The sequence below is a fragment of the Carcharodon carcharias genome, chromosome 11 (genome assembly GCF_017639515.1).
Source record: "Carcharodon carcharias isolate sCarCar2 chromosome 11, sCarCar2.pri, whole genome shotgun sequence".
NCBI classification, from domain to species: Eukaryota; Metazoa; Chordata; class Chondrichthyes; order Lamniformes; family Lamnidae; genus Carcharodon; species Carcharodon carcharias.
In genome coordinates this window covers 14792136-14816960 of record NC_054477.1, presented here as the reverse complement: position 1 = coordinate 14816960, position 24825 = coordinate 14792136, and the positions used below count along the sequence as shown (strand labels likewise).

The 24825-nt window shown below is 44.4% G+C and overlaps 1 protein-coding gene across 1 annotated transcript in view; it reads right to left on the bottom strand.

Moving 5' to 3' along the window:
* Positions 1-3192: 3192 nt before the first annotated feature.
* Positions 3193-24825, bottom strand: part of LOC121284061 (neuroligin-4, X-linked-like) — a 29087-nt gene continuing 7454 nt past the window's right edge. The window contains exons 2-3 of the mRNA XM_041199064.1: positions 14356-15110; positions 3193-3372 (exon numbers count right to left, since the gene is read on the bottom strand). Coding sequence (XP_041054998.1) covers positions 3329-3372; positions 14356-14815 — 504 coding nt within the window. The 5' untranslated portion in view covers positions 14816-15110 and the 3' untranslated portion in view covers positions 3193-3328. The remainder of the gene's footprint in view (positions 3373-14355; positions 15111-24825) is intronic.

The window sequence follows — 24825 nt, the reverse complement described above, 5'->3', positions numbered from 1 at the left end:
AAGTTGGGAGCTGTTAGCTCTGGGCTGGGAGGAGGTGCTTTTTGAACCAGCCATCCAATCAAGCCAGAAAGGTCTTGGGCTGCAACAAGCAGTTTTACTCTGAAGTTTAGATTCCACAGAAGAGTGGGAGAGAGTTGAGAGGTCATGTGGTATGCCTCTTTTAAAGCTACAGTGGTTTGCATTGGGTAATATTACTGGGGTTTTATAGTTAAACATCTATACAGGAGTGTTGCCTAGAAGGTGTTTAATTGTGGGCCTGATCAAGTAGAGAGGCTTTTTGGGGGAATGTTTGTAAGACTAACCTTAATTGTGCAACTGTGATCATATGTGCTTAAATTTTCTTTTAGTCTTGTTAATAAAATTTGTACTTTTAATTTTTAAAATCCCAAAATGTTGCTGTACATCTTACTGCTGAGATCAGTAGATCTTTTCCTCATTTTCAGGATACAAAAAAAAGAAGGGTATTGCCCATAAGTCAAGTCTCCTCCTGGGATTTGGTTTGCGCAACAATTAACATAGGCTGTGGTCACAACAGCATCGATAATTTAAATGAAATACGGAATGTTATTGGCTGTATACATTTACAGGAGGTTTTTGTTTCATTGCATATAAACAGAGGCATTGGTCTGTAACACTTTGAAAATTGGAGAGTTTTACTAAAGAGGCACAAACATAAGGGGTTGACACCAGGTCCCAGGAGAGGGGTGTGCAGACGGTGCCAAACACTTGGGTTCAGAGGCTAGGGAGTGCCCGGGTTCAGTGTTATAAACTGAGTTTCTCACCGTCCAGCCTAAGCAGCCCAGAGGCAGGGCTTCAGATGTGAAAAACCAGATTTAAAAAAAAAAATCAGAATTGTCATGCTGGTTTTTTTTAAAGCTGGACTTTCAGGTCAATTTCATAGGCGGTTGCTGCACTGCTGCTTCCAACATTCAGGCAGCTTCGTGGTTCCAATTTTTTTTTTTAAATCCCGCCAGGAAACCACAAAGCTGCCTGAGGGTGAAATAGCAGTTCCTAATTGTAGAAGCTGCCATGAGAGTGCCCTTGGTCGAAAATCTGGTTGGAAAGATGATACGTCTAATCCCTGCCATCATTTTGGAACCAACTGGATTCATGTGAGGGAGGTGGGGATAGTAGGGGGGTGGGGTTGGGGGGGAATGGGGCTGGGGTAGGGGTGTGGGTCGGGGGTTTGGGTGGATTGGGGTGTCACATTTAAGGTTTAGAACCACAAATTTAAATACCGCACACTTCACAAAATTCTCTTCTGAATTCGAACCAGCACATAAATAGCAGCCGATATTTTCAACATGCCCTTAAGTAGGCACAATTCTGATGACATGCTGTGTTGTTCTACCAGAAGTTTGAGGACCTTGGTCCTCATCAAAGTAAATGCCAGAAACTAAAAGCTGGGAGTGATGCTAAACAAGGTTTTGACTCACTATCGCCCGTTTTGTCACTCTTGCAAAATATGGGAATGAAATCCCTATTTGTCACTAGGAGACTGCTTCCTAGACAGCACCTTCCAAACCCACAACCACGACCACCTAGAAGTACACAGACAGCAGGCACATGGGAACACCACCGCCTGGAAGTTCCCCTCCAAGCCACCCACCATCCTGACTTGGAAATATATTGGCGTCCCTTCACTGTCGCTGGGTCAAAATCCTGGAACTCCCTTCCTAACAGCACTGTGGATGCAGCTACATCATATGGACTTCAGCGGTTCAAGAAGGCAGCTCACCATCACCTTCTCAAGGGCAATTAAGGACGGGCAATAAATGCTGGCCTAGCCAGCGATGCCTACACCCTGTCAATGAATGAATAAAGAGTTTTCCAAATCTCTACTCCATCCTAGGGTCACCCCAGCCAGCAACATCAGCTTACAATCTAGCAGGAGGTGGTCACACTGTGGGACTAAAACTAATCTAGGGGGAAGATTCTTGATCATCCATTTTAACTTCAGCAAAAAAAAAATCCATTTGAAGTCCCAGAGAAACAGCATAAAGGGCTTTTACCAGAAAGTGCCTTTATAGAAGCATAAGGAATTGACTTAGGTGCTGCTGGAAATGATTTCTCTCAGGATATTGCTGTCACACTTTTTTTTGGTATTAGAGTTTCTTATTTATTAATTACATTTTTCCGCTTAATTTGCTTCTTTCTCTCACACTTCAAACAACAATTAGAATTTAAAAAAAAATACTACTTGCACATTTATTTAGTACAGATATGATGCCACATCAGATGGAACCTGCGGGAAATTAACAGTGTACAACACAATTTTTATAACAGCTTCTGGGGGAAGGGGAAACAATCCAGTTCTGGAGTTAAGGATGTACTGAATTTTTGTATCATGTATCACCCTTCTCTGAAAAATTCAGATCAACAATTCAATCTACATTTTTTCTGATCTGCTGGTAGATGTCTGATTGACAAATCCTGGAGGTAGTGTCTTAGCGTAAAATGGACGGATGCCATTTGCGGTAATATTGTGGGTTGGTGCCAGGGAATGGTAAGGTTGTACTAGCTACAGAGTTGAATTGTTTTGTAAATGTAATGATTTCTTTATAGCCACGTTCCTAACATCAGTTGATTGCTCTTTGGCAATTAGCCTTAGGGGATCAGCATTAGGCCTCCAATTTCATGTTGCTACACTCTGCCTACTGCATGGAAGATGTAATGAAAGAAAGACAAAAGCTACATTTAAATAGCACACTTCATGATGTCCAAATATAATATGGGCAATGTTATCAAATGGCAGAGTAGGCTCAAGGGGCCGAACGGCTTTCTTCTGCTCCAAATACGAATGGCATTCTGGATGGATGAGATGAGCTGGGCTAAATATTTTGTCATCTATAATTATCTTGCAAACACAGGGTGGAATCATGGCTGGAGTTCTGTTTATTTTGTTGCTAATGGAAGGTTACTGTGAGCAGGCTTTGTGGGGTGAAATTGCAAGGACAGGAGTGTGTAATGGGCTCATAGTGAATCAGTAACCTGTTTTATCCTGCACATGATTCTCAAGAGTCTTTTCCACTGACTTCAATCCTGTCCTTTAGTCTACTTACCTATTATCCCACTCTATATTGGTGCTTTTATGAGTTTTTTGAGCTATTGAAATATCATGATAAGGTTTGTTGCATAGTAGATATTGAAATTATATTGTAGTGGGAAGCAGCAATCAGCAGAGTCTTCAAACTTGCTGATCAAGAAAACACAGATACAATTGTGAACCATTCAGTCTTTATCCTCTGGCCTCTTAAAAATTGTATCACACAGAGACACCTTGGGGCTCCAGTGCTTCTCATTGACAGTGAAGACCTATATTGTTCAATCATTCCACTTTGTTGCTTTTGATCTTTTTACCCTGTAAGATTTCTGATAAAATAGAATCCAATTACACGTCTTGTATGAAATAATTATATTGAATAATATCATGCATGCAGGCAGGAGAAAGTCTTTTACTTCTACAAAATGGAAAAGATCTTGTGCAGCCTATCTGGGTTGCAAATATTAATCTTTCCCACAAATATGAATTTACTGTCACCATGTTCATATGGTGTAATGTGCAGAACATATTAATGAGGGCTGACGCAGACACTAAAATCAACGCTATCATCTGCATAGTGTTATAAATAACTAATGGGATATTTTCTTGTCAAGTTAACAATATTACACAATGCTGATAAAGTAAAAGTTGTACTCCCTGGTTTATTTAATAGTTGTGGTGGGATCAGTTATAGGGCATACACAAAGTAACACTGCATTGTATCATTGCTGCTCTTAATGTTAATGACCCATGTTGCATTTATATCAGATGATATTTGTAACCAGGTGCCATCAATGAGCGTTATCATTTTACTAGGGCCTTTCTGTATTTGTTTGATGAATCGATTGGTGTATCATGAAAGGGGAAAATATATCATGCACGATTGATGGGGAGGGTTAAAGAAGGGGTGAGGAATAAGGTGTCTGGAAACAGGAGAAGTGTCGGGCTCCATAATTTCTCTCCCTGGCTCTGGCTGACATGGCTGAATGAAGACGTTTTAAAAAAATGCTAATTGAACGGGCCTAAATAGTCTAAAGTGTTTTGAGAGCTGAAAGCGAGTGACACAAACTGATGTCGATGGAGGATGTCAGAGCTTGGTTCCTTTCGAAATGCAGATAAACTAGAAATCACAATTTCATGGGCTGAATCTACCTGTCGGCGTGTGGGGGGCGGGACTGGCACGCCGACACGTACAATGACTCACGACGATGTCAGACGTGTGTCCCAACGTCATCACGCGTCACCTCGATATTTCATTGGGTGGGCGCCAAAATGTCAATGGCCTATTAGGGCCATTAATAAAGTAATTAAAGTATTTAAGAATGCTACTCGTCCAACCTTAAGGTTGGCGGGCAGGCTTAAAGACCAAGCGGCCTTCGCATTTTTCAGGAAACCTCATCCACGGGTGCGATGAGGTTTCCTGAAGCTTTCATAAAACGATTAAAAACATTTTCCCAACTTCGCAAACATGTCCCAACTCATACGACACTGTCACATGAGGGGACGTGCTCAAATAAATTTAAACATGATTTATTAAGGTTTTTTATCGTCTATTCAATCTCCCTGAGGCAGTTCTCTCCCTCCTCCCCCCCCCCCCACCCGCACATGTCCGGCCGCACGTTACACTGGGCGGGCCTTAACTGGGCCATTCACGTAAAATGGCGTCGCGCAAGCAATTGCGGGCGGCGATCAGCTCCGTGCCTGGCCCCTCCTACTCCCACCCAGCCCTCCCGCCATAGGAAATATTCTCCCCCATATGTTTTATCAGATAAGGCCTGTTTTTAATTCTCTAATTCTTTGAAAGAAGTCAGTACGTTAAGAGACTTGGATTAATTAATTGTCCTGCGTTTACAAACATGTGCGAGTGTCTAGGAAAGAATGCTATTGTTATATTTACAGATAAGTCTGTAACCTTCACAAGGAATGGAAAATTAATGAAGTTTAAACAGATGGACATTGTCAAGAGAGTCTCCGGTATCATACTTAGAAAAAAAAGAATTAAATGCTTCATGGATACTTGGTGTTTAAGGTGCATTTTAATAGGACAGTATGATCTTGTCAAATAAACATCCTGCGCAACTTGTGAAAAAAAGGTTTAAGTTTTGATGCGTAAGTCATGTCGGCAGCCTCAAAATTGAGGCTAGGTGGGAAATAGCTCTTAAATGGTCCTTAATTGCTCACTTAGGAGCCACATGGACAAGGTCTTGTCCATCCCCTCATAACATTTTGTACAGGTTGGGGTTGGGGCAAGGGAGGGTAGTGGGAAGGCCATCTGGAGAATTTTACGAGCACCCCCTTTCTGCCAACCCCCTGGGGATGGACCATAAAGTTCTGCCCAATGTTTCAATGATTATGGCCAATCTATGGAATAGGTGCCTTCAGGAGACCTATTGTTCCCAAAGCTCTCCAACCCCGGGGTTTTTCCCTGCCTTGTTCTGGGACTGCCGTTGGCTAATCAATAGAGATTGATTGATATGATTAATCAACATCCATTTTCAATGTATCGAGGATTGTAGACAATGATCTAGGTCGCCCTTGGTCTCCTTTCAGAAAATGCTAGAACTGCTTTGAGGGCAATGGTGGCATAGTGGTAGTATCACCAGACCAATAATAGGCAAAGCCTAATGCTTTGAGGGCAAGGGTTCAAATCCAGCCATAGCAGGTAGAATCACATAATAAAGCTAGAGTACAAAGTCAGCATCAATAAGAATAACCATGAAACTACCACTGGTTGTTGTAAGAAAGAAATATGGTTCATAAACGCCTTTTTGAGAAGGAAACCTGCTTTCCTCACCCAGTCTGGCCTCCATGCAATTCCAGACCCGCAGCAATGTGACTGATTCTTTGGCCTAGTAAGAAGCTCAGTTCAAGGGGCAATTAGGATGGACAACAAATGCTGGCCTTGCCAGCGATGCCCATATCCCAAAGGAGAACAAAAAAATGCAGGTTCCTTCAGTACCTGAAGGTGACAGCCCACTTACTCACCTTCAGATTGTGCATCACCAGAATTCTCCAACTTTAACTCATTGACAAGTCAAGCTATTGTCCAACGCGCAAATTTGTTTAAATGAGAAAATCAGACGAGCTTTTTCTTGCCAACCAGTTGCTAAGCGACTTCTCTTTTCAAATATCTTATTCTCTGGCTCATCGTCAGTGCTCGAATCACTGTCAGAATGTGTACCCCAGCAGAAAATGCATCAGCCCTTAAAACCATTAATATGATTTAATGCCTCCTTTATCAATATTCCGTGGAGAATTGATCAAGCGGGCCTTAGCCTAGCAGCAGTCTCAGCCTCAAGTCAAAAGGTTATGGGTTCAAATCCCAAACCAAAGGCTTGAAGTGGTGTGGTTGCACTGCTGTTGGGCTAACAATCCAGTAGCCCAGGCTAATGTTCTATGGATATGGGTTCAAATCCCGCCACAACAGCTGATAGAATTAAAATTTAATTAATAAATCTGATGACCATGATGTTACCAGTGGTTGTTGTAAAAACCCATCTGGTTCACTAATGCTTTGTAGGGAAGGAAATCTGCCATCCTTAGCCAGTCTGGCTGATGTGGTGACTCTAGACCCACAGCAAAGTGGTTGACTCCTAACTGCCCTCTGAAATGACCCATCATGACTCTCAGTTGAAGGGCAATTAGGGATGAGCAGCAAACTCTGGCCTTGCCAGCGATGCCCACATCCCATGAAAAAAGCAAAGAAAAAAATCCAAAGCTGGCAGTCTGGAAGCAGGGTTGAAATGTTGGAGGTGCCATCTTCCTCGATGCTGCATTGGGAGCGCGTAGGTTTTTGAAGTGAGACCTGAACCCTTTTGACTCAGAAATGAGAGTGCTACCCACAGGGCTATGGGTGACATTACACCTAGTCAGGACGAGGAAGCTGAAGACTGGAGTGCAGAAATGTCTGTACGTACACAGCAGGTCAGTCAGCAACTAGAAGAGAAAGATTGCCTGAGGTTGTGAGTAGGACCTTAGGTTTGAACACCCACCTACAGAACCCTTTCTAATGAAATATGCCACCATCTCTTTTTTTCTTTCAGGCCTACTACGGATCGCTCAATCCTCTAAATTACTTACAGATTGTGCTGAAAGCTTTTCATTGTGCACTCATCAGGACAAATGCAAGAGTACCAAATTTCAAATAATCGTAACAATTTGTAAGGCAGGAGGAAAGGGTGCTGATTGGTTGGCAAGTTGGCTCTGATTGGCCGAGGCATTGCCATGGAGATGTTATAGGCTCCCCAAGCTCCCCAGCTAATTCAAAAAAAGGTTGCTCTGTCAACACATCCAGGGTTGCATACAACAAAGTCCTGGAGATTGATCTTCAATCCCTGGAGAGTCCAGGCCAATACCTCTATATCTTTAGCCTCTTGAATGCCTCCATAATGTTAATGAACTCCACAGGGGCACCCCCATTGTCTTCTCTTGAGAAAAGATTCCCAGCCTGGTAAGTCTTTCCTGATAGTTGCAACATGTCAAACTAGGTACTACCCTTGTGAATCTTTACCTTTGCAATTTCTCCAGTGCCTCTGGTTTTTTTGCACATCAGGGGCAGTTCACTGTGCTCCAAGTGTGGTCTAACCAAGGTGCTGTACGAGTTTAACATCATTTCCTTGCATTTCAATACTATTCCTCAAGAAATGAATCCCAATGCTGTTTTGCACTTGTTAATGGCTTTCAGGACATTTTGACCTCTTGTTTTGTATCTTAGAAATTCCTAGATATCACATCCAAAAATTGGACCATCTCTCAGAGCTGCTAGCGGCTCCAAGACCCTGCATAGTTAGTGGGACAACCATGTAATCATGTCACTCAGGAGTGGATTAATCTGCTTTGGTGTTCATCCCTTATAAAAAAAAACTGTTCAATTCATTTTAATTTCTCACTATTTCAAACATCTTGTTCACCCGCTACTTGAGTTTAAGTTGCATTAATAACTTTGAGCTGTCAGGGGGTTTCCTGTTACTTTAAAAATAATGCTGAAGCAATGATTTCTCTTGGCACCGCAGAGTACTTAACAAGAATTGCATATTCCCTTATAAATATATTTATGGAAAAATGCTTGCAAGCTGGTCATTTGAGCTTATGCACAGTTATATAATAATAATAATGATGACAACTTGATTAATATAGTATCTTTAACATAATAACATATTCCAAGCTACTTTACAGGAACAAGTACTAAACAAAATTTGACTCCTAGCCACAAAGGGAGATATTGGAACAGATAGCTTTCATTAAAGAGGTAGGTTTTAAGGAGCATCTTAAAGAAGGAGAGAAAGGTACAGAAGCAGAGAGGTTCCTATTGGGAATTCCAGAGCTTAGAGCTGACAGCTGATGGCATGGCAGTCAACAGTGCAACAATTAAAAACGGGAATTCTGAAGAGATCAGAGTTAGACGAGCACAGAGGTCTCAGAGGGTTGTGGTCCTGGACAGAGATGAGGCATTGGAGGGATTTGAAAGCAAGGGTGAGACTTTTAAAATTAAATCATAGCAAGACTAGGGCCAATATAAGTCAGTGAGCACAGAGGTGGTGTGCAAATGAGGCTTGATGCGAGTTAAGATGCGGGCCACAGAGTTTTAATGAGCTGAAGTTCACATCAAGGACGTGGACGAGGGCTTCAGCAACACATGAGCTGAGGCAGGGATGGAGCCAGGTGATGTTACAGAGATGGAAATATACAGTATTGTTGAAAGAAAGGAGATGGCTTTGGAAGCTCATCTCAGAATCAAACAGGACCTCATAGCCTCTTTCAGCCTCAGAGAGTGGCCAGCGAGAGGGATGGAGTCAGCAGCTGAGCAACAGAGTTTGTGAAGAGTTTTTTGCTCTTCCCAATATCTAATCAGATGGAATTTCTGACCATCCTTGCCCAAATGTTGGGTATAACAAAGCAATAATGAAGAAGGGTTTGGGGGAGAGGTGGTGGTGTGGTAGAGCTGAGTGTCACCAATGTACATGTGGAACCTCCTCAACTCCTTAGTGCAACATCTTGACTAGAATCTGTGACAGAGAGTCAGTGTAGTTTCAGATATAGTCAAGGTACCACTGATATGGTGCTTGTAGTTGGACAGCTCCAGAAGAAATGCCAAGAACAGAACATGGACTCCTAAAACTGCCCTTGACATCAAGGCAGCATTTGACTGAATGTGGTGTCAAGGAGCCCTAGCAAGACTGGAGTCAATGGGAATCAGGGAGAAAACTCTCCGCTGGTTAGAATCATATCTAGCACAAAGGAAGATGGTTGTAGCTGTTGGAGGTCAGTCACCTCAGTTCCAGGATATCACTGCAGGAGTTCTTCTGGGGAGTGTTCTAGGCTCAACCATCTTCAGCTGCTTCATCAATGACCTTCCTTCCATCATAAGATCAGAAGTGGGGATGTTCGCTGATGATTGCACAATGTTCAGCACCATTCATGACTCCTCAGATACTGAAGCAGTCCATGTCCAAATGCATTAAGACCTGGACAATATCCAGGCTTGGGCTGACAAGTGGCAAGTAACATTCGCACCACATAAGTGCCAGGCAGTGACCAAATCCAACAGGAGAAAATCTAACCTGGATGAGTGCAGCTCCAACAACACTCAAGAAGCTTGACACCGTCCAGGATAAAGCCCACTGATTGGCATCCTATCCACAAACATTCACGCCCTCCACCACCGATGCACAGTAGCAGCAGTGTGTACCATCTACAAGATGCACTGCAGGAACTCACCAAGCCTCCTTTGACAGTACCTTCCAAACCCATGACCACTACCATCTAGAAGGACAAGGGCAGCAGACACATGGGAACACCACCACCTGGAAGTTCCCCTCCAAGCCATTCACCATCTTGACTTGGAAATATATCGCCATTCCTTCGCTGTCACTGGTCAAAATCCTGGAACGAACAGCATTCTGAGTGTACCTACACCAAATGGGCTACTGCAGTTCAAGAAGGCAGTTCACTACCGCCTTCTCAAGGGCAATTAGGGATGGGCAATAAATGCTGGCCTAGCCAGCGATGCCCACATCCCATGAATGTGTAAAAAAAAGTTTATTGTCCTGAGCAAGGCCTTTGACACAGTCAACTATGAGGTTCCTTTGGAAGGTAATGGAGAAATTTGACTGCCCTAAGAAATTCATCACAATGATTCGACAGTTCCGCAATGGCATCGAGCATGTCTAGGATAATGGTGACCCATTCCCAACCAATAATGGAGTAAAACAGGGCTGCGAGCTAGAATAAGCCCTCTTCACCATGGTTTCCTCTGCTACGGTCTCTGATGCCTTTCACGATGAGGACCCTGGCTTGGAAATCAGATATTGCTGCTCAACCAAGCAACGATTCAGGTCTCCAACGATATACTTCACGATTTCCTATTTGCAAATGACTGTACACTAGCTGCCAATTCAGAGCCTGGCATACAAATTCGCATGGACTTGTTCTCCAATGCATGTGACAACTCCGGCCTTACAATCAGCACAAGGAAAACTGAAGTAATGCACCAGCCTAATCCAGGAAAGCCCTATTTCGAGCCCAAGTTTTCAGTCCATCGCCAGAACCTGTCAGCAGTGTTTCCCACAGACAGAACATACAATATTTCTCCCTCTTATCCTCTTAACACAACAGCACACTCTCTCAAGCTGTCTATGTTGATAACGAGACACGTGCAACACTTTAAACATGAATCTGGGAATGAGGAGGTGGAAGTTTGCCTATCAGGCTCAACATCTATAGACTAACAGTCCTGCCCACTCTGATTTACACATCCTGGACTGTGTTTTTTTTTATTATTCGTTCATGGGATGTGGGCATCCCTGGCTAGGCCAGCATTTATTGCCCAACCCTAATTGTCTTGTTCAGAGGGCATGTAAGAGTCAACCACATTGCTCTGTGTCTGGAGTCACATGTAGGCCAGGCCAGGTATGGACAGCAGATTTTCCTTTAGTGAACCAGATGGGTTTTTACAACAATCGACAATGGGTTCGTGGTCATCATTAAACTTTTAATTCTAAATTTTTTATTGAATTCAAATTCCGCCATCTGAGGTGGTGGTATTCAAACCCAGGTTCCCCGGAGCATTACGCTGGCTCCCTGGATCACCAGTCCAGTCATAATGCCACTATACCACCACCTCCCCGCCAAGGGAAGCAACCACTTTCAGCTGAGCTGCCTTCAGAAGCTTCTGAAGGTCAGATGGCAGGACAAGATGGCCGACACTGAGGTGCTCACCCGAGCTGGGAGGCCAAGCATCCTCAGACAGTCATAACTGAGTTGGGGCCGGTCATGTAGCCACTCGCTTACCAAAGTGAATCTTCCATGGAGAGCTTGACTCTGGGGTGCACTCTCGTGGCAGTCAGAGGAAGCACTAAAAGCACACTCTGACCACTTCCCTTCGGACTTTTGGTATTGACCTTTGAGTCCTGGGAGAAGCTTGCCCAGGACCCCTGCACCTGGAGCAACCAAATGAAAAACAGCGCGGCAAACGCATATCAGCGGCAGAAAGCATGCACAGGGAGAGGAAATCCTCGGCCAGAAACTCATCCAATTCTCAATCAGCTGTGCTATCCTGTCATATATTCAGCTGAAACCGACATCCCCACCGGAACCCTATCAAACACCCCAGATGATGGACATGGTCACCTTCACCTCAAAGAATGAACGAGGAGCCTGATGTCATGTTTCCAGATGACATCACCGAGGGACAGTATGTAGTTGTTTAAGAGGAGGAGGCCAAGGCTAGATACAGCTAATGATTTGAGGCTTTTACCTATTGCTGTGCTCTATGCCACTCTCTAGTCAGGGAGAAAGTAGACCCTCAGTGGCATTTAATTGTCATGTCACTTGAGTATCAATGAGGGGAGAGAGTAGCATTCTGCTGGCTCTTTGGCAGAATTAGGGTTGCCAGCTCTAGTAAGAGGCAGGTCTGACCCACCATGCCACATTCTGCACCATGGGTAGAGCATGGAGAGCGGGCCCTGAATCCACCCTGGCAGAAATGGAGATCAAATCCTGTGCTAGCACCAATCTGGTCTGATCCAGCCAACTGGCCTGACTGAGGTGTCTGAGTTGCTGTGGCAACATGCACATCGTAGTCTAGAGATATGGATACTGAGTCTCCAATTTTCTTTCCCTCACTTGGCTGACCAGGAATTTCTCCTGCTCTTACTGCCTGCCATCGGCATGTGTTTTGTTGGAAGGATTTACAAGTTGAGCCTCAGCCTGTTTGGCCGCTTAACAAACACACCTTCCCCGGCCATCATAATCCAGGGGTGGGACTCGAACCCAGAGCTGCTGGCTCAGAAGGGAGGGACACTACCCACTGTGCCACAGGACCTCCCACTGTGCTCCACACAACACGTACAATGGTGTAATGACCACAGAGTTACAAAAAGGAAGGCAAGCATATAAGGGCAGACCAAACTGAAGGAAGCCGCTGTGCTTTTTCGTTTTTCTGGAAGAAAATCTGCAGTAAATACAAAAGAATCAACTAACAGCCTTTCGATTGTCATCAGACAGATTAAAAAGAGCTACACTCTCAATAAAAAAAGCAGCAGCTATTGTTCCAAACACTATTATAGTTATGATGAAAGCAATTTGCAATAGCCTCAGCACCATTCCATCTCCCCACGCACCCCCCCCAAACCCACCAAACCCCAACAGCTAGCAGGGATTCAATCGGGCCATTGTACTAATTTTCAGGAGCCTATTAGGTTAGATGCAGTTATTAATCGTGTTTGTATTCTAGATTCCTGAAACATTGAAGATCGGTAGTAATTATTAAAGATATTTTAGCTTGCTTGACATCTTTGTGTTTTTTTTAAAAAAAACTGTTTTTGGATTAAAAGGAGCTTGTTTCTGGCTTCCTCAGAGTTTGGCTAATGTTTAACATTGGGGTGTGGGTTGGTGGGGCACAGGCAGGAAAGTGGAGATAAAGCCACACTATGATCAGTCATGCTCTTATTGACTAGCAGAGCAGGCTCAAGGGGCTGAATGGCCTACTCCTGCTTCTATTTCTTATGTTCTTATTATAAATGAAAATAAAATGAAAGCTGATATTCCCTCAGGAGCCTTGGAGGGTAAAAAGACTTCTATTCCATTCTAGGCCGCCACAAGGAGAAAATGTTTTGAGCATATTTACAGTATTGTTGCTTTTTTTTTGTCACAGAGACTTCAAAGTATCCCACTTGAAGTTAAATCGAGGCTACAGGTACAAGATACTCATCCCCAATTGATCTCTGCTCATATCTCTGCTCCATACAAGCCTTCACCTGGTCTCCCCTCTTTATCTCATCCTATCCGCAGACCCATTTAAAGTAAGAGTCGCATTATGAAGGGGGCTGATGAAATGAACCCAGGCAAACGTACAGATTTGTGCCATGAGTTACCAAGGAAGGCCATTGAGGCTCACGGTCGATAGTGACCCCAGCAGCCAATCAGATGGGGAAAGGAGGAAGAATGGAGGAGTCTGGTGAAAGGGCAGAGGAATGCTGCTCCGAATAGAAGTCACTCTCGACTCGAAAGGTTAAGTAGCTGCTGCTACACCCGCTTAAATCTGCTTTTATTGCAGAGCGCCAGCACCTGCAGTATTTTGCTTTTATTAATCCTGTGGTGAAAATTAAGGTGAGTGGGTGGGGCTGTATGATCTCTCTAGAGATTTGGCTTTATAATCTGACCCAAGGCAGCTTGCCAAAAACTGTGATTGCTGTGAAGTGCTGAAAATAACCGGGTTGGTGGGGGTGGGGGGAGCTAAATGGAAGAGTGTCCATATATGGGTAACCGAGGTTACAGTGCCATTGATTGGCTGAGAATAAGTCATGCCATCATCATGTAAATGCCTCAGGAGGTTGGGGGTCTGTAAAGGAACCCCCATAAGGGGTGGAAGGTGAAGAACAGCAGCTCACAGTCAGAATAAATAAAATCAGGCAACTTATACAAGTGGGTCGCGTGCTTCCTATAACTAACTGTATAACTAATTGTACTTGATCATTAAAACTGCGTATTGCTGCCATATTGGTTTATTCGTTTAGCTCTGTGCAAAGGCTGTTTGAATTTGTTTATCTTTTCCCCTCTTTCTAAAAAACCTTACGCTCTAAATATAACCACCTCCTGGGGAATCTGAACTGGACAGAGATTTTCTAACACGAAAATTAACCTCAAGGACCACCTGGGTTTGAAGGAGTACCTACCTAACGAAGGTAGACAAACACAGTCAGCTTTGCTGGGGAAAGGAAAACCGGCTCAATCAATCAACATTGGCTTCTTTTCGCCCCCCCACCTCTTTGCTTCCCAATTTCCTGGGGGTTTTTTTAAACATGGCAACTTACCATCCTCAGTCGGGACATAGACGTTCAGGTAAAGGCAGTCTTCGCTTTGATCTTGAATGTAAGTGGCCACGATATCCAAATTGGAGGTAAACCATACAGGTAGCATGACGTCAGGCAAAATCCCATGAATATTTTGAGGGCAGACTGGGGCGAAATGGGTAGCATTCCGAACGCCGGTCCAGGAGGATGGGGACTCTGGGTGCTGGAAGCGCCTCTCGCCAGTCGGAGCTGAGGCATACGGTATTCCAAGGTATTGGTCCACAGGTCCCAGGATCTCATTGGGAAGAGGTGTTCTGACCCCTCTGAGCTTCCCGTAGTTGGTGGTGACTATGGGGTAGTTTTCCTGGCAGGTGAGGAGGCCGATCTGCGTGGCAAGGCTTGTTATCCAGAGCAGGACGTTTAGATTCAAGGTAGGGGCAAGAACAAAAGAGATCCATGGTATTCCATTTGAGTTGGACATTGTTTATGATCCAAATCTGGCATGCAACCTTCCAGAAGTGAGAAAAGCAGTTCTGGTTTCAGGCTGGGAGATAGTGCCGAACTTTACCTATTGCAACTGGACTCAGATCCAGAGGGATCCATTTAAAACCGAGGAGAACCAATCAATTGCATTAAACCCTGGTTTTATCCATCTGAGTCTACGATTACCATCTTGTGATCAGGGGTACCTCCTCCAACTGGACTGAATGAGGACAAGGTGCTCACCTTGAACAACACGGTCTTTCTGCCAAGGCGATTTAGGAGGACTGGCCAACCTGAAGAGCAAGAAAAAGAAGATGATAATTCAAATTGAGGCCTTGACAGAGAGATAAACAAAAGGAAGATACTATGCAGTCAATAAGACAGCATCTTTTTTAAGACACACACATGATAGTACTGAATAAGACGGACTGGGTCGAATGAGTAATACTGAGGGCTAATTTTTGATTTGCATCCTGGTATTATAGCGCTGAATGACTACAGAATCTATAACACAGAAACAGGTCCACATGAGACTCCTCCCCCCTCTATTCATCTAACCAAGCAGCAGATACATCTAACTTGTTCTCCCTCATGAGTTTATTTGGTTTCCCCCTGCAACACATCTTTGGGACAAAATCCTGGAACTCCCTCTTTAACAGCACTGTGGGTGTACCTACACCACATGGGCTGCAGCGGTTCAAGAAGATGGTTCGCCACCACCTTCTCAAGGGCAACTAGGGATGGGCAACAACTCTGGCCCAGCCAGCGATGCCCACATCCTGTGAAAGAATAAAGTAAACTATGCTCTGTGTCTCAACTGTGGTAGCCAGTTCCAAACGTTCCAACAACTCTCTGGGTAAAGAAATTTCTCCTGCATTCTTGGTAGATTTATTACTAACTGTCTTATCTTTATGGTCCCTAGCTTTTGTAATTTCCTACGAGTGGAAATATCTTCCCTTTATCTTGTAGATGGTATTAAACCTCGTTATAATTTTTCAGACCTCTATCAGGTCAACTCTTTTTTCGCAAAGAAAAGAGCCTAATCCTATCTAATCAATTATAATTAAAATAATTGATAATGTTAAATAATTATATAAATGTAAGTTGTTGTTGTTCAGTCTTTCCCAATAGTAATAGCCTCTTGGCTTTGGTAAATCGTTTTTGCAACTCCTCCAGTGCCCCTAGATCCTTTTCATAATGTGAAGATCAGAACTGTGCACAATACTCTAAATGTGGTTTAACCAAAGCCCCACTTCATTTTTAAATTTCTGATTTAAAATTGTTAAAACTTAAACGTGTTAAAATTGGCTAAACCACATTTTATAAACGTGTTTCTCACGTGTCGGTGCAGACTCGATGGGCTGAAGGGGCTCTTCTGCACTGTGTGATTCTGTGATTCTGTGAAGTGGGGCTTTACCAAGAGCCAATGTGGGTCAGAAAGTGCAGGGGTGATGGAACAGGACTTTGTGTGAGGGGAATAGAGCTTCGGATGTCTACAAGATTATGTTGGGTGAAGATGGGAGGCCAAGCAGGAGTTCATTGCAATGACAAAGTCTAGAGCAACAAAGGCATGGGTGAGAGTTTCAGCAGCAGGCGAGCTGAGGCAGGGACGGAGTCGGACAACGTTACGGAGGTGAAAGTACACAGCCTGAGTGATGGAGCAGGTACGTGATCAAAAACTCATCTATCTTGTCACAAGGCTGTGCCCCTTTGATTTTGAAAATATGACTTTTCAGCTTTCAAGGAAACTTTTAAAACTGGAAACTTTGCAATTTGAAATGAGACAGAAAAGTACTTAAAAATGCAAGGCCACCTTTCAAGGTGAAGGTGAAAAACAAACAAACCTGCAGAGCCATCAAAACTAGTCACTGTCTAAGGAAGAGACATTAAAATGCAAAGTGCTGGGCATTTAAACATATTATTTTAATGTTCTGCTTTCGTTTCTAACTTCCTTTATTTCTGATGGCTGTGTGTGCATGTGTGTGCGTGTGTGCGTGTGTGTGTACGTGTGTATGTAGGTGTGTGTGTGTGTAAGTGGGTGTGTGTAGGGTGGGCATGTGTAGGTGGGTGTGTGTGTGTGTGTGTGTAAGTGGGTGCACGTGGGTGGATGTGTGAGGGTGTGTATGTGCATGTGCGTGTGTGTGTATGTGTGTATGTAGGTGTGTGTGTGTAAGTGGGTGTGTTTAGGGTGGGTGTGTGTAGGTGGGTGTGTGAGGGTGTGTGTGTGTAAGTGGGTGCGCGTAGGTGAATGTGTGAGGGTGTGTATGTGCGTGAGTGTGTGTGTAGGTGTTTGTGTGTGTTGTGTGTGTAGGTGGGTTTGTATAGGTGGGTGTGCGTAGTTGGGTGTTTGAGGGTGTGTGTGTGTGTGTGTGTGTAAGTGGGTGTGTGTAGGTCAATGTGTGAGGGTAGGTGGGTATGTGAGGGTGTGTGTAGGTGTGCGTGTATAGGTGAGTGTGTGTGTGTGTGTGTGTGTGTGTTTGTGGGACATTGCAATTTTTGTTCATTTTTTCTCGGTTTAGAGGTTAATAAATTTGCTCTTTATTTAACTCAATAAAACCTTGTTTGATTGGCTCCTTATTATTCATCACTTAAATAGTTTAATGCATTCTGATTTGGAAAAGGCATATCTTCATGAAAAAGAAACCTAAACCTTTGTTTGAAACAATAACTGCCACAGACAGACCACCCAAAACCCCTTGGAAATATGCAATGGATGAAATATAACAGGACAGGCTGCAGCCACTGAGGAGAGATTGCAAGTGACACAGGGAGCGTCAAGTAACCTTTCAGCAGAGGAAACAGGCTGCAAAACTGCGCTCTCTCCCTCTCTCTCTCTCTTTTGGAACAAATATATTGACTGGTTCGGAAGACAACATTACTAGAAATCAGCCAGCGAGTCGAGATCTTGTAATAATTGCAACATCTTCTACACCTGACTGCACCCACGTAACCCGTGAATCCAAATCAGCAGCAACTCTTAAAAATCAAAGCTTCTAGGACAATCAAAGGACACTTAACCACTTATTATGTTAACATTTTGTTATTCGTCTCTAAGCTTTCTTTATTTCTGATAGCTGTGTGTATGTGAGGCTTCGTGTATTTGTTCACTTTTTTCTCGGGTTTAGAGGTTAATAAGTTCGCTCTTTCTTTAACTCAAGAAAACCCCTGTTTGATTGGCTCTTTATTATTCACAGCTTAAATGGTTAAATACATTCTGATTCGGCAAAAGCATACCCTCATGAGAAAGAATCTTAAACCTTTGTTGTGACCAACCGAGGAGGTTGAATAGAGGGGAGCCAGTTAATCCCTTCTCACCTGGCCATAACAATATCCACGTCAGATTATAAACCCAAAAATCTTAGCTAGTTTTCTTTCCCCTTCTCTAGCCCAGGAGCAGACTCCATTAACTGCGCATGAACAGCTACCTCCATTACAGTTGGCAAGTTCAATTCAGCACAGTGGTCATCACACCCAGGGCCTTCTTGGATTGTACGGTGCAGCTCCACGCAGAACACAGAGGCTACAACCTCGAGGCATCATAGTCATCCCACGGTGCCCTCGCCCTCAACTCCTCACTTTGGCTCTCCCCAAAATGTCTGCAAAAGCTCGCTTGAGGATAAGGGCTGAATTTTGCCGGCCCCTGGGCGGCGAGAATGGAGGCATTTGGTGGAGGGAATGGGTGACCGGTCAAATAGCAGGCATTGGGATGGCTCCCCTTCACTATCCCACCGTTGGGGAGGTTTCCCAGCAGTGGGCATGAGGCCATCTGTGAGCTAGATGGGTGGCTGACTCCATGGAGCAATATGAATAATTAAGGGCCCAGTTAAGGGCCCTTTTATGAGGGCCACGGGCATTTTGCCTTCTGCATGGGCAGGCCGGCAGCTTCATGGAGACAGCCTTCTGGGGTAGCCTGGGGTCGTGGGGAGGGGGGTGGGTGTGGTGGGGGGTGGGTGAGGGTGGCGTCAGAGCGGGGAACTTCGCAGCCAAAAGAGGGGGGGGGTGGGGCCATGGTCCTGGAGAGCAGCACCCGAGGTCCCCGTGATCCCCCCGGAAGGGTTTGCCCTGCAATCAGCATGGCCTATGGGTCCTCGGCCATCCTGAATTGTAATTTGTACTTAGCTGTCGGCTGCTGCCTCCATTTTGAGGTACCCCCCACCTCCCCCACCCCCCCCCCCCACCCCCAAGGATCTCCTGCCCTCTGGTTGGGCTGACTGCCTCCAGGGCTCAGGATGGTGGGTTAGCAGGCAGCCAATTAGGAAGCCGCTGCAATAAAATCACCAAACCAGACTCACTGTTGGCTTGAGACCCACTTTTTACGCTGACATTGAGATCTTGAAGCCTGCATTAAAATTCTGCCTCAGATCAGAACACCATACAACATAACAGACTGTCTGGGAAGGGTTAATACGGACTGCCTTTGGTCGTATAGTGTCCAGCTACCATCTGTCACTTAACTGTTCTGAATGTGCTAGAAACTCTCTGATCACACTAGAGTTGCAACAATTATTATTGATTAGCCCTTATCCTTTATAATCATCCTTCAGAATAAAATATTCATCTATAGCATGCTTTTTTTTATTCATTCATGGGATGTGGGCATCGCTGGCTAGGCCAGCATTTATTGCCCATCCCTAATTGCCTTTGTTCAGAGGGCATTTAAGAATCAACCACATCAGTTACATGTAGGCCAGACCAGGCAAAGGTAGCGATTTCCTTAGGGTTAGCATTAGTGAACCAGATGGGCTTTTAACAACAATTGACAATGGTTTTATAGTCATCATTAGACTTCTAATTACATCTGCCATGGTAAGATTCCAACACAGGTCCCCAGAGCATTACCCTGGCTCTCTGGATTACTAGCCCAGCAACAATACCACTACACAATCGCCTCCCCTGAGCGCATACACTCTGTAGTCCACCTTTCTTGTAAATCCTGCAGTTATGCACTGCTATTTTTTCACTCTCCTATCTGTCTCCTGCTCTCTAAATAGCTAACAATCTATATTTATGACTGTATCTTTATTAATGTTTTGCTTCTTTGGATCAATTTATCTATTTATACCTACCTGCCTGATCTGTTGCCAAGTCACTACTTCATTTCACAATTTATAACCATGCTCCTAAGTGACAGGTGTTGCACTCTCAGCTTTCAAACCCCATGCAGTGTGGCTTTTCTTACATTCGACAGTTTAGGAGAATGAGAGGTGATCTTATTGGAACATATAAGATTCTAAGGGGGTGGTGCTTGACAGGGTAGATGCTGAGAGGACCTCTTTGGAAATCTAGAAACAGCAGCCATAGTTTTGGAATATGTGGTCGCACGTTTAAGAAAGAGATGGGGTGGCATTTCTTCTCTCAAGAGGTGCATTAATTAATCTTTGGAATTCTCTACCCCAGAGAGCAGTGGAGGTTGAGACACTGAATATAAACAAGGTTGAGATAATTAGATTCTTGAACTATAATGGGGTAAGGGGTTATGTGGAACAGCTGGGAAAGGGGAACTGAGGCCACAGTCAGATTAGCCACGATCTAATTGAACGAAGGAGCAGGCTCAAAGGACCAAATGGCCTACTGCTGTTTTTATTTCTGATGTTTTCATGTTCTCAGCGGCGAGTTCCAACAATTTTGCAGTGCATTTTAATTGACTGGTAATGCAGATGTTCCACCATCTAATATGAGGAGCCAGAGGAAAAGGAAGCAAGAGAGGGAGAAGGGGAAAAGAATGTGAAAGTATGAATGTTCACTACGTTGGTTCCAGGGACTGAGGGATTGTCCCACGATGGGAGATGGAGCAGACTAAGCCTCTATTTCCTGAAATTTAAAGGGATGAGAGGTGAGCTCAATGAAACATACAATATTTTTAAGGGATTGTGACAAGGTGGATGTCTCTCCAGTTGGTCACATTATCAGGATAAGTGGGTTGGCCATACTCAGGACAGAGACGAGGAAATTTCTTCATTCTCAGTGTTCTGAATCTTTTCAATTGACAGATATTTTGGTCTCTAAGGGAATCAAGGGGTGTGGTAAAGTGGAGTTTTTTTTTTAAATCCACCCATGGGATGTGGGCATCACTGGCTGGGCCAGCATTTATTACCCATCCCTAATTGCCCTTGTTCAGAGAGCATTCTAAGAGTCAACCATTTTGCTGTAGGTCTGGAGTGCCAAGTCAGGTAGGGACAACAGGTGAGGGGCATTAGTGAACCAGATGGGTTTTTAATGACAATCTGGAGATTTTGTTTTGATACTGAATTCAAATTCCATCATCTACCATCAAACCTGGGTACCCAAAGCATAGCCCTGGGTCTCTGGATTACCAGTCTAGTAACAATGACAACTATGCTACCACCACCACCACCTCCCCACCCCCGCCACCCCCCCCCCCCCCCCCCACCCCCCCCCCCCCCCCCCCCCCCCCCCCCTCACCACCCCCGAGGTAGAAGGTCAACCATGATCTTACTGAATCGTTTTCTTGTCTCAAGGGCCAAATGGCCTACTCCAACTCCCGTTTCCTATATTCTTATCTGAGAAAGAGAGAGAGGGAAAGACAATGGAAGGAAGGAATAAAGGAAGAGAGAGCAGGAAAGAGAAAGGAATAGAAAGGGGAAAAATTGAAGGTTTTGGAGAGAAATAGAAAGGAGATAGCATGGGACAAAGTGAAGGAAATAAAGAGAGAAAGAAGGAAAGGGTTGAGGATTGAGAGAGAGAAAGAAAAAAGAGAAAGGGGTTAGAATAAAGAAATTGGCAAAAAGAGAAGAGAGAAAGAAAGGGAATTGACAGAAAGGAGAAAGAAAAAGGTGTTTATTGCAGCAGCTATAAGTGCTAGCTGTAAGGGAAGCATGCCGTTTGATGATGGAAGCTGTGGTCATTTACTAAGGTTCTCCTCCATTAACAGCCCTGCTGCAGAGTAGAGGATGGATTGATTACTGCATTCCCCCATCGATCTGTGCAGTACTGTGAAAGCAGACCAGGCCGGCTCCCTCCCTCCCTCTCTCTCTCTCTGTGAACAAGTTCCCTCAGTTGCTGCAAAGACTAGAGTGAAAAGGGCTCGACCATCTGATAGAATTTTTATGGCCAACAATTAAATAAAATGGAAATTAAAATTGAAAATCATGCATCTCTAAAGACATATGTGATTGAAAGTAATGCAGACCCATTCTAAATTAGATAAGAATGATTAGAATTCAAATGTAGCAATGCAATTGAAAGCAGTGAATATATGAGCCAGTTTTAGTTAATGTAGATTAAGGTCTTCAGTAAGTTGCATCACCTCCGGAGTACAGTAAAGGGACACAAGTTAATTGGGAAACGTGTTGGGAATTTAAGCTATCTCCTTCAGCAGACTCTGCCCCTCAGTACTAGCATAGTACCAAGCATCTTACACAATGTGCCTTGTTTGTAGCATTCTCACGAATGGGACTTAAAGGGAAATGGATGCCCCTAGTGAACTCGCCAGGGCAAAGGGATAGGCGTGACTAGTGATGTCATGACACATTGGCACCTCCGACTGCAACACTGTTGATAGGATTAGGTTCCATGATGGGACTGTACTCTCCGAGGCCCAACTGACAAGCCAGTTTGCGTGCAAGCCTTGACAGTGTAAGGTGGTATTACATTTTGAGGGGATGCGCCATCAATGCCAATCATCATTACCCAATGACTCAACATGTGCACCTCCAGCCAAGGTCACTGACCTAACAGACACAAGTTCTGGTTGAGGAAACAGGGTCCAGGGTGAGGTGAGAGTGACTGTCCTTGACATCAAGGCAGCATTTGACCGAGTGTAGCATCAAGGAGCCCTAACAAAACTGGAGTCAAGGGGATCAGGAGGAAAACTCTCGGCTGGTTCGAGTCATACTTTGTGGTTGCTGGAGGTCAGTCATCTCAGCTCCAGGACATCACTGCAGTTGTTCCTCAGGGTAGTGTCCTTGGCCCACCCATCAGCAGCTGCTTCATCAATGACCTTCCTTCCATCGTAAGGTCAGAAGTGGGGATGTTCGCTGATGATTGCACAATGTTCAGCACCATTCACAACTCCTCCGATACTGAAGCAGTCCATGTCCAAATGCAGCAAGACCTGGACAATATCCAGGCGTGGGCTGATAAGTGAATGGTAACATTCATGCCACACAAATGCCAGCAAAGACCATCTCCAACAAGAGAGAATCCAAACATCGCTCCTTGACATTCACTGGCTGGTAAGCTGCAATCCAGGTCCTGGGGATTACCATTGACCAGAAATTGAACTGGACTAGCTATAAAAATACTGTGACTACAAGAGCAGGTCAGAGACCTGGAATTCTGCAGTGAATAACTCACCTCCTGACTCCCCAAAGCCTGTCCACCATCTACAAGGCACAAGTCAGGCTTGTGATGAAATACTCTCCACTTGCCTGGATGAGTGCAGCTCCAACAACATTCAAGAACCTTGATACCATCCAGGACAAAGCAACCCTCATCCACCACCTTCAACATTCATTTCCTCCAGCACCGATGCACAGTAGCAGCAGTGTGTACCATCTACAAGATACACTGCAGCAACTCGCCAAGGCTCCTTTGACAGCACCTTCCAAACCCACAACCTCCACCACTTAGAAGGCTAATGCACCAGCTGCATGGGAACACAATCAACTGGAAGTTCCCCCCAAGTCACTCACCATCCTGACTTGGAAATATATTGCCGTTCCTTCACTGTCACGGGGTCAAAATCCTGGAACTCCCTTCCTAACAGCACTGTGGATGTACCTACACCACATGGACTGCAGCGGTTCAAGAAGGCAGCTCACCAACACCTTCTCAAGGGCAATTAGGGATGGGCAATAAATGCTGGCCTAGCCAGCGATGCCCACATCCCATGAAGCGAATAAAACAAAAGCTAATTGACGATGATCCTGTGATTATTTAATCACCAGAAGGTCATTAATGTGCAAAGCAAGGTTAATGTTAAGCAGGTTTCCTTTGAAAAGAGGTGACACAATTGGAAGTTGTCAAGACTATGATGGCAGCTGACAGAAGAGATGCAGGCAAATAGTTCAATATGTTGGAAGGTTGGAATGTAAGGAAACTGAACTCAAAAATGATCCAGCTGGGAAGAAGGGGAAAAGCCAGCAAAAATGTTTCACCCAAAGACCTGTGGAATAAGTTGAGATGGAACAGTACAAAATTGCTTCAAGGTGCAACTAGATAAATTCACTTCTGAAGAAAGCATTATTGCTGCAAAGGGAGACACCTTTCCAAAGCTTTTCATCCTGCACTCATAAGGACAAAAGCAAGAATGCCAAATTTCACCTTTCTCTGCAAACAGAAGAAATATGTTCAAGCCTTGCGCCTTTTCTGAATTACCCAGGAGCTTGGGGAGCCGATAGTTCCTTGTTGCCTTCACCATGGCAACACCTCGGCCAATCAGAGTCGACTTGGCAACCAATCAGCACCCCTTTCCCCTGTGTAGTATAAGTTTTTTGCATTTGTTTGAAATTTGCTATTCTTGCATTTGTCCTGATGAGTGCAAGATGAGAAACTTCAGCAACATGTCTCTCCTTTCAGCAACATATTCAAGCTCTGTACTAGCGAGTGAAGGAAGGCGTATAGTGAGCTGCTAGATAAGTCTGCTGATCAATGACAAAGGTATAAAAATGTTGAGGTGGAATGGCTTTTTCATGTTTCCAATGATCACTTTGTAGTGGATCTTAGCCGTGCCATTGGATAGGCTAGATAGGGAGGGAGTGTTTCCATTGGCCGGGGAGTCAGTAGCCCAAGAATGTCAGTTTAAGATAATTGGAAAAAGAATCAGAGGGGGAGATAAGGAGGTTGTATTTTTTAGCACGAGTCAGAACTATAGAAAAGCACAGAAGGAGGCCATTTGGTCCATCTTGTCCATGCCAGCCCGAGGGCACCCGAGTTGTTATGATTTGGAATACACTGTGTGAAAGCTCACTGGAAGTATATTCAATAGTAACTTTCAAATGGGAATGGGTTATATTCTTGAAATGGAAATATGTGTGGGGTGATGTG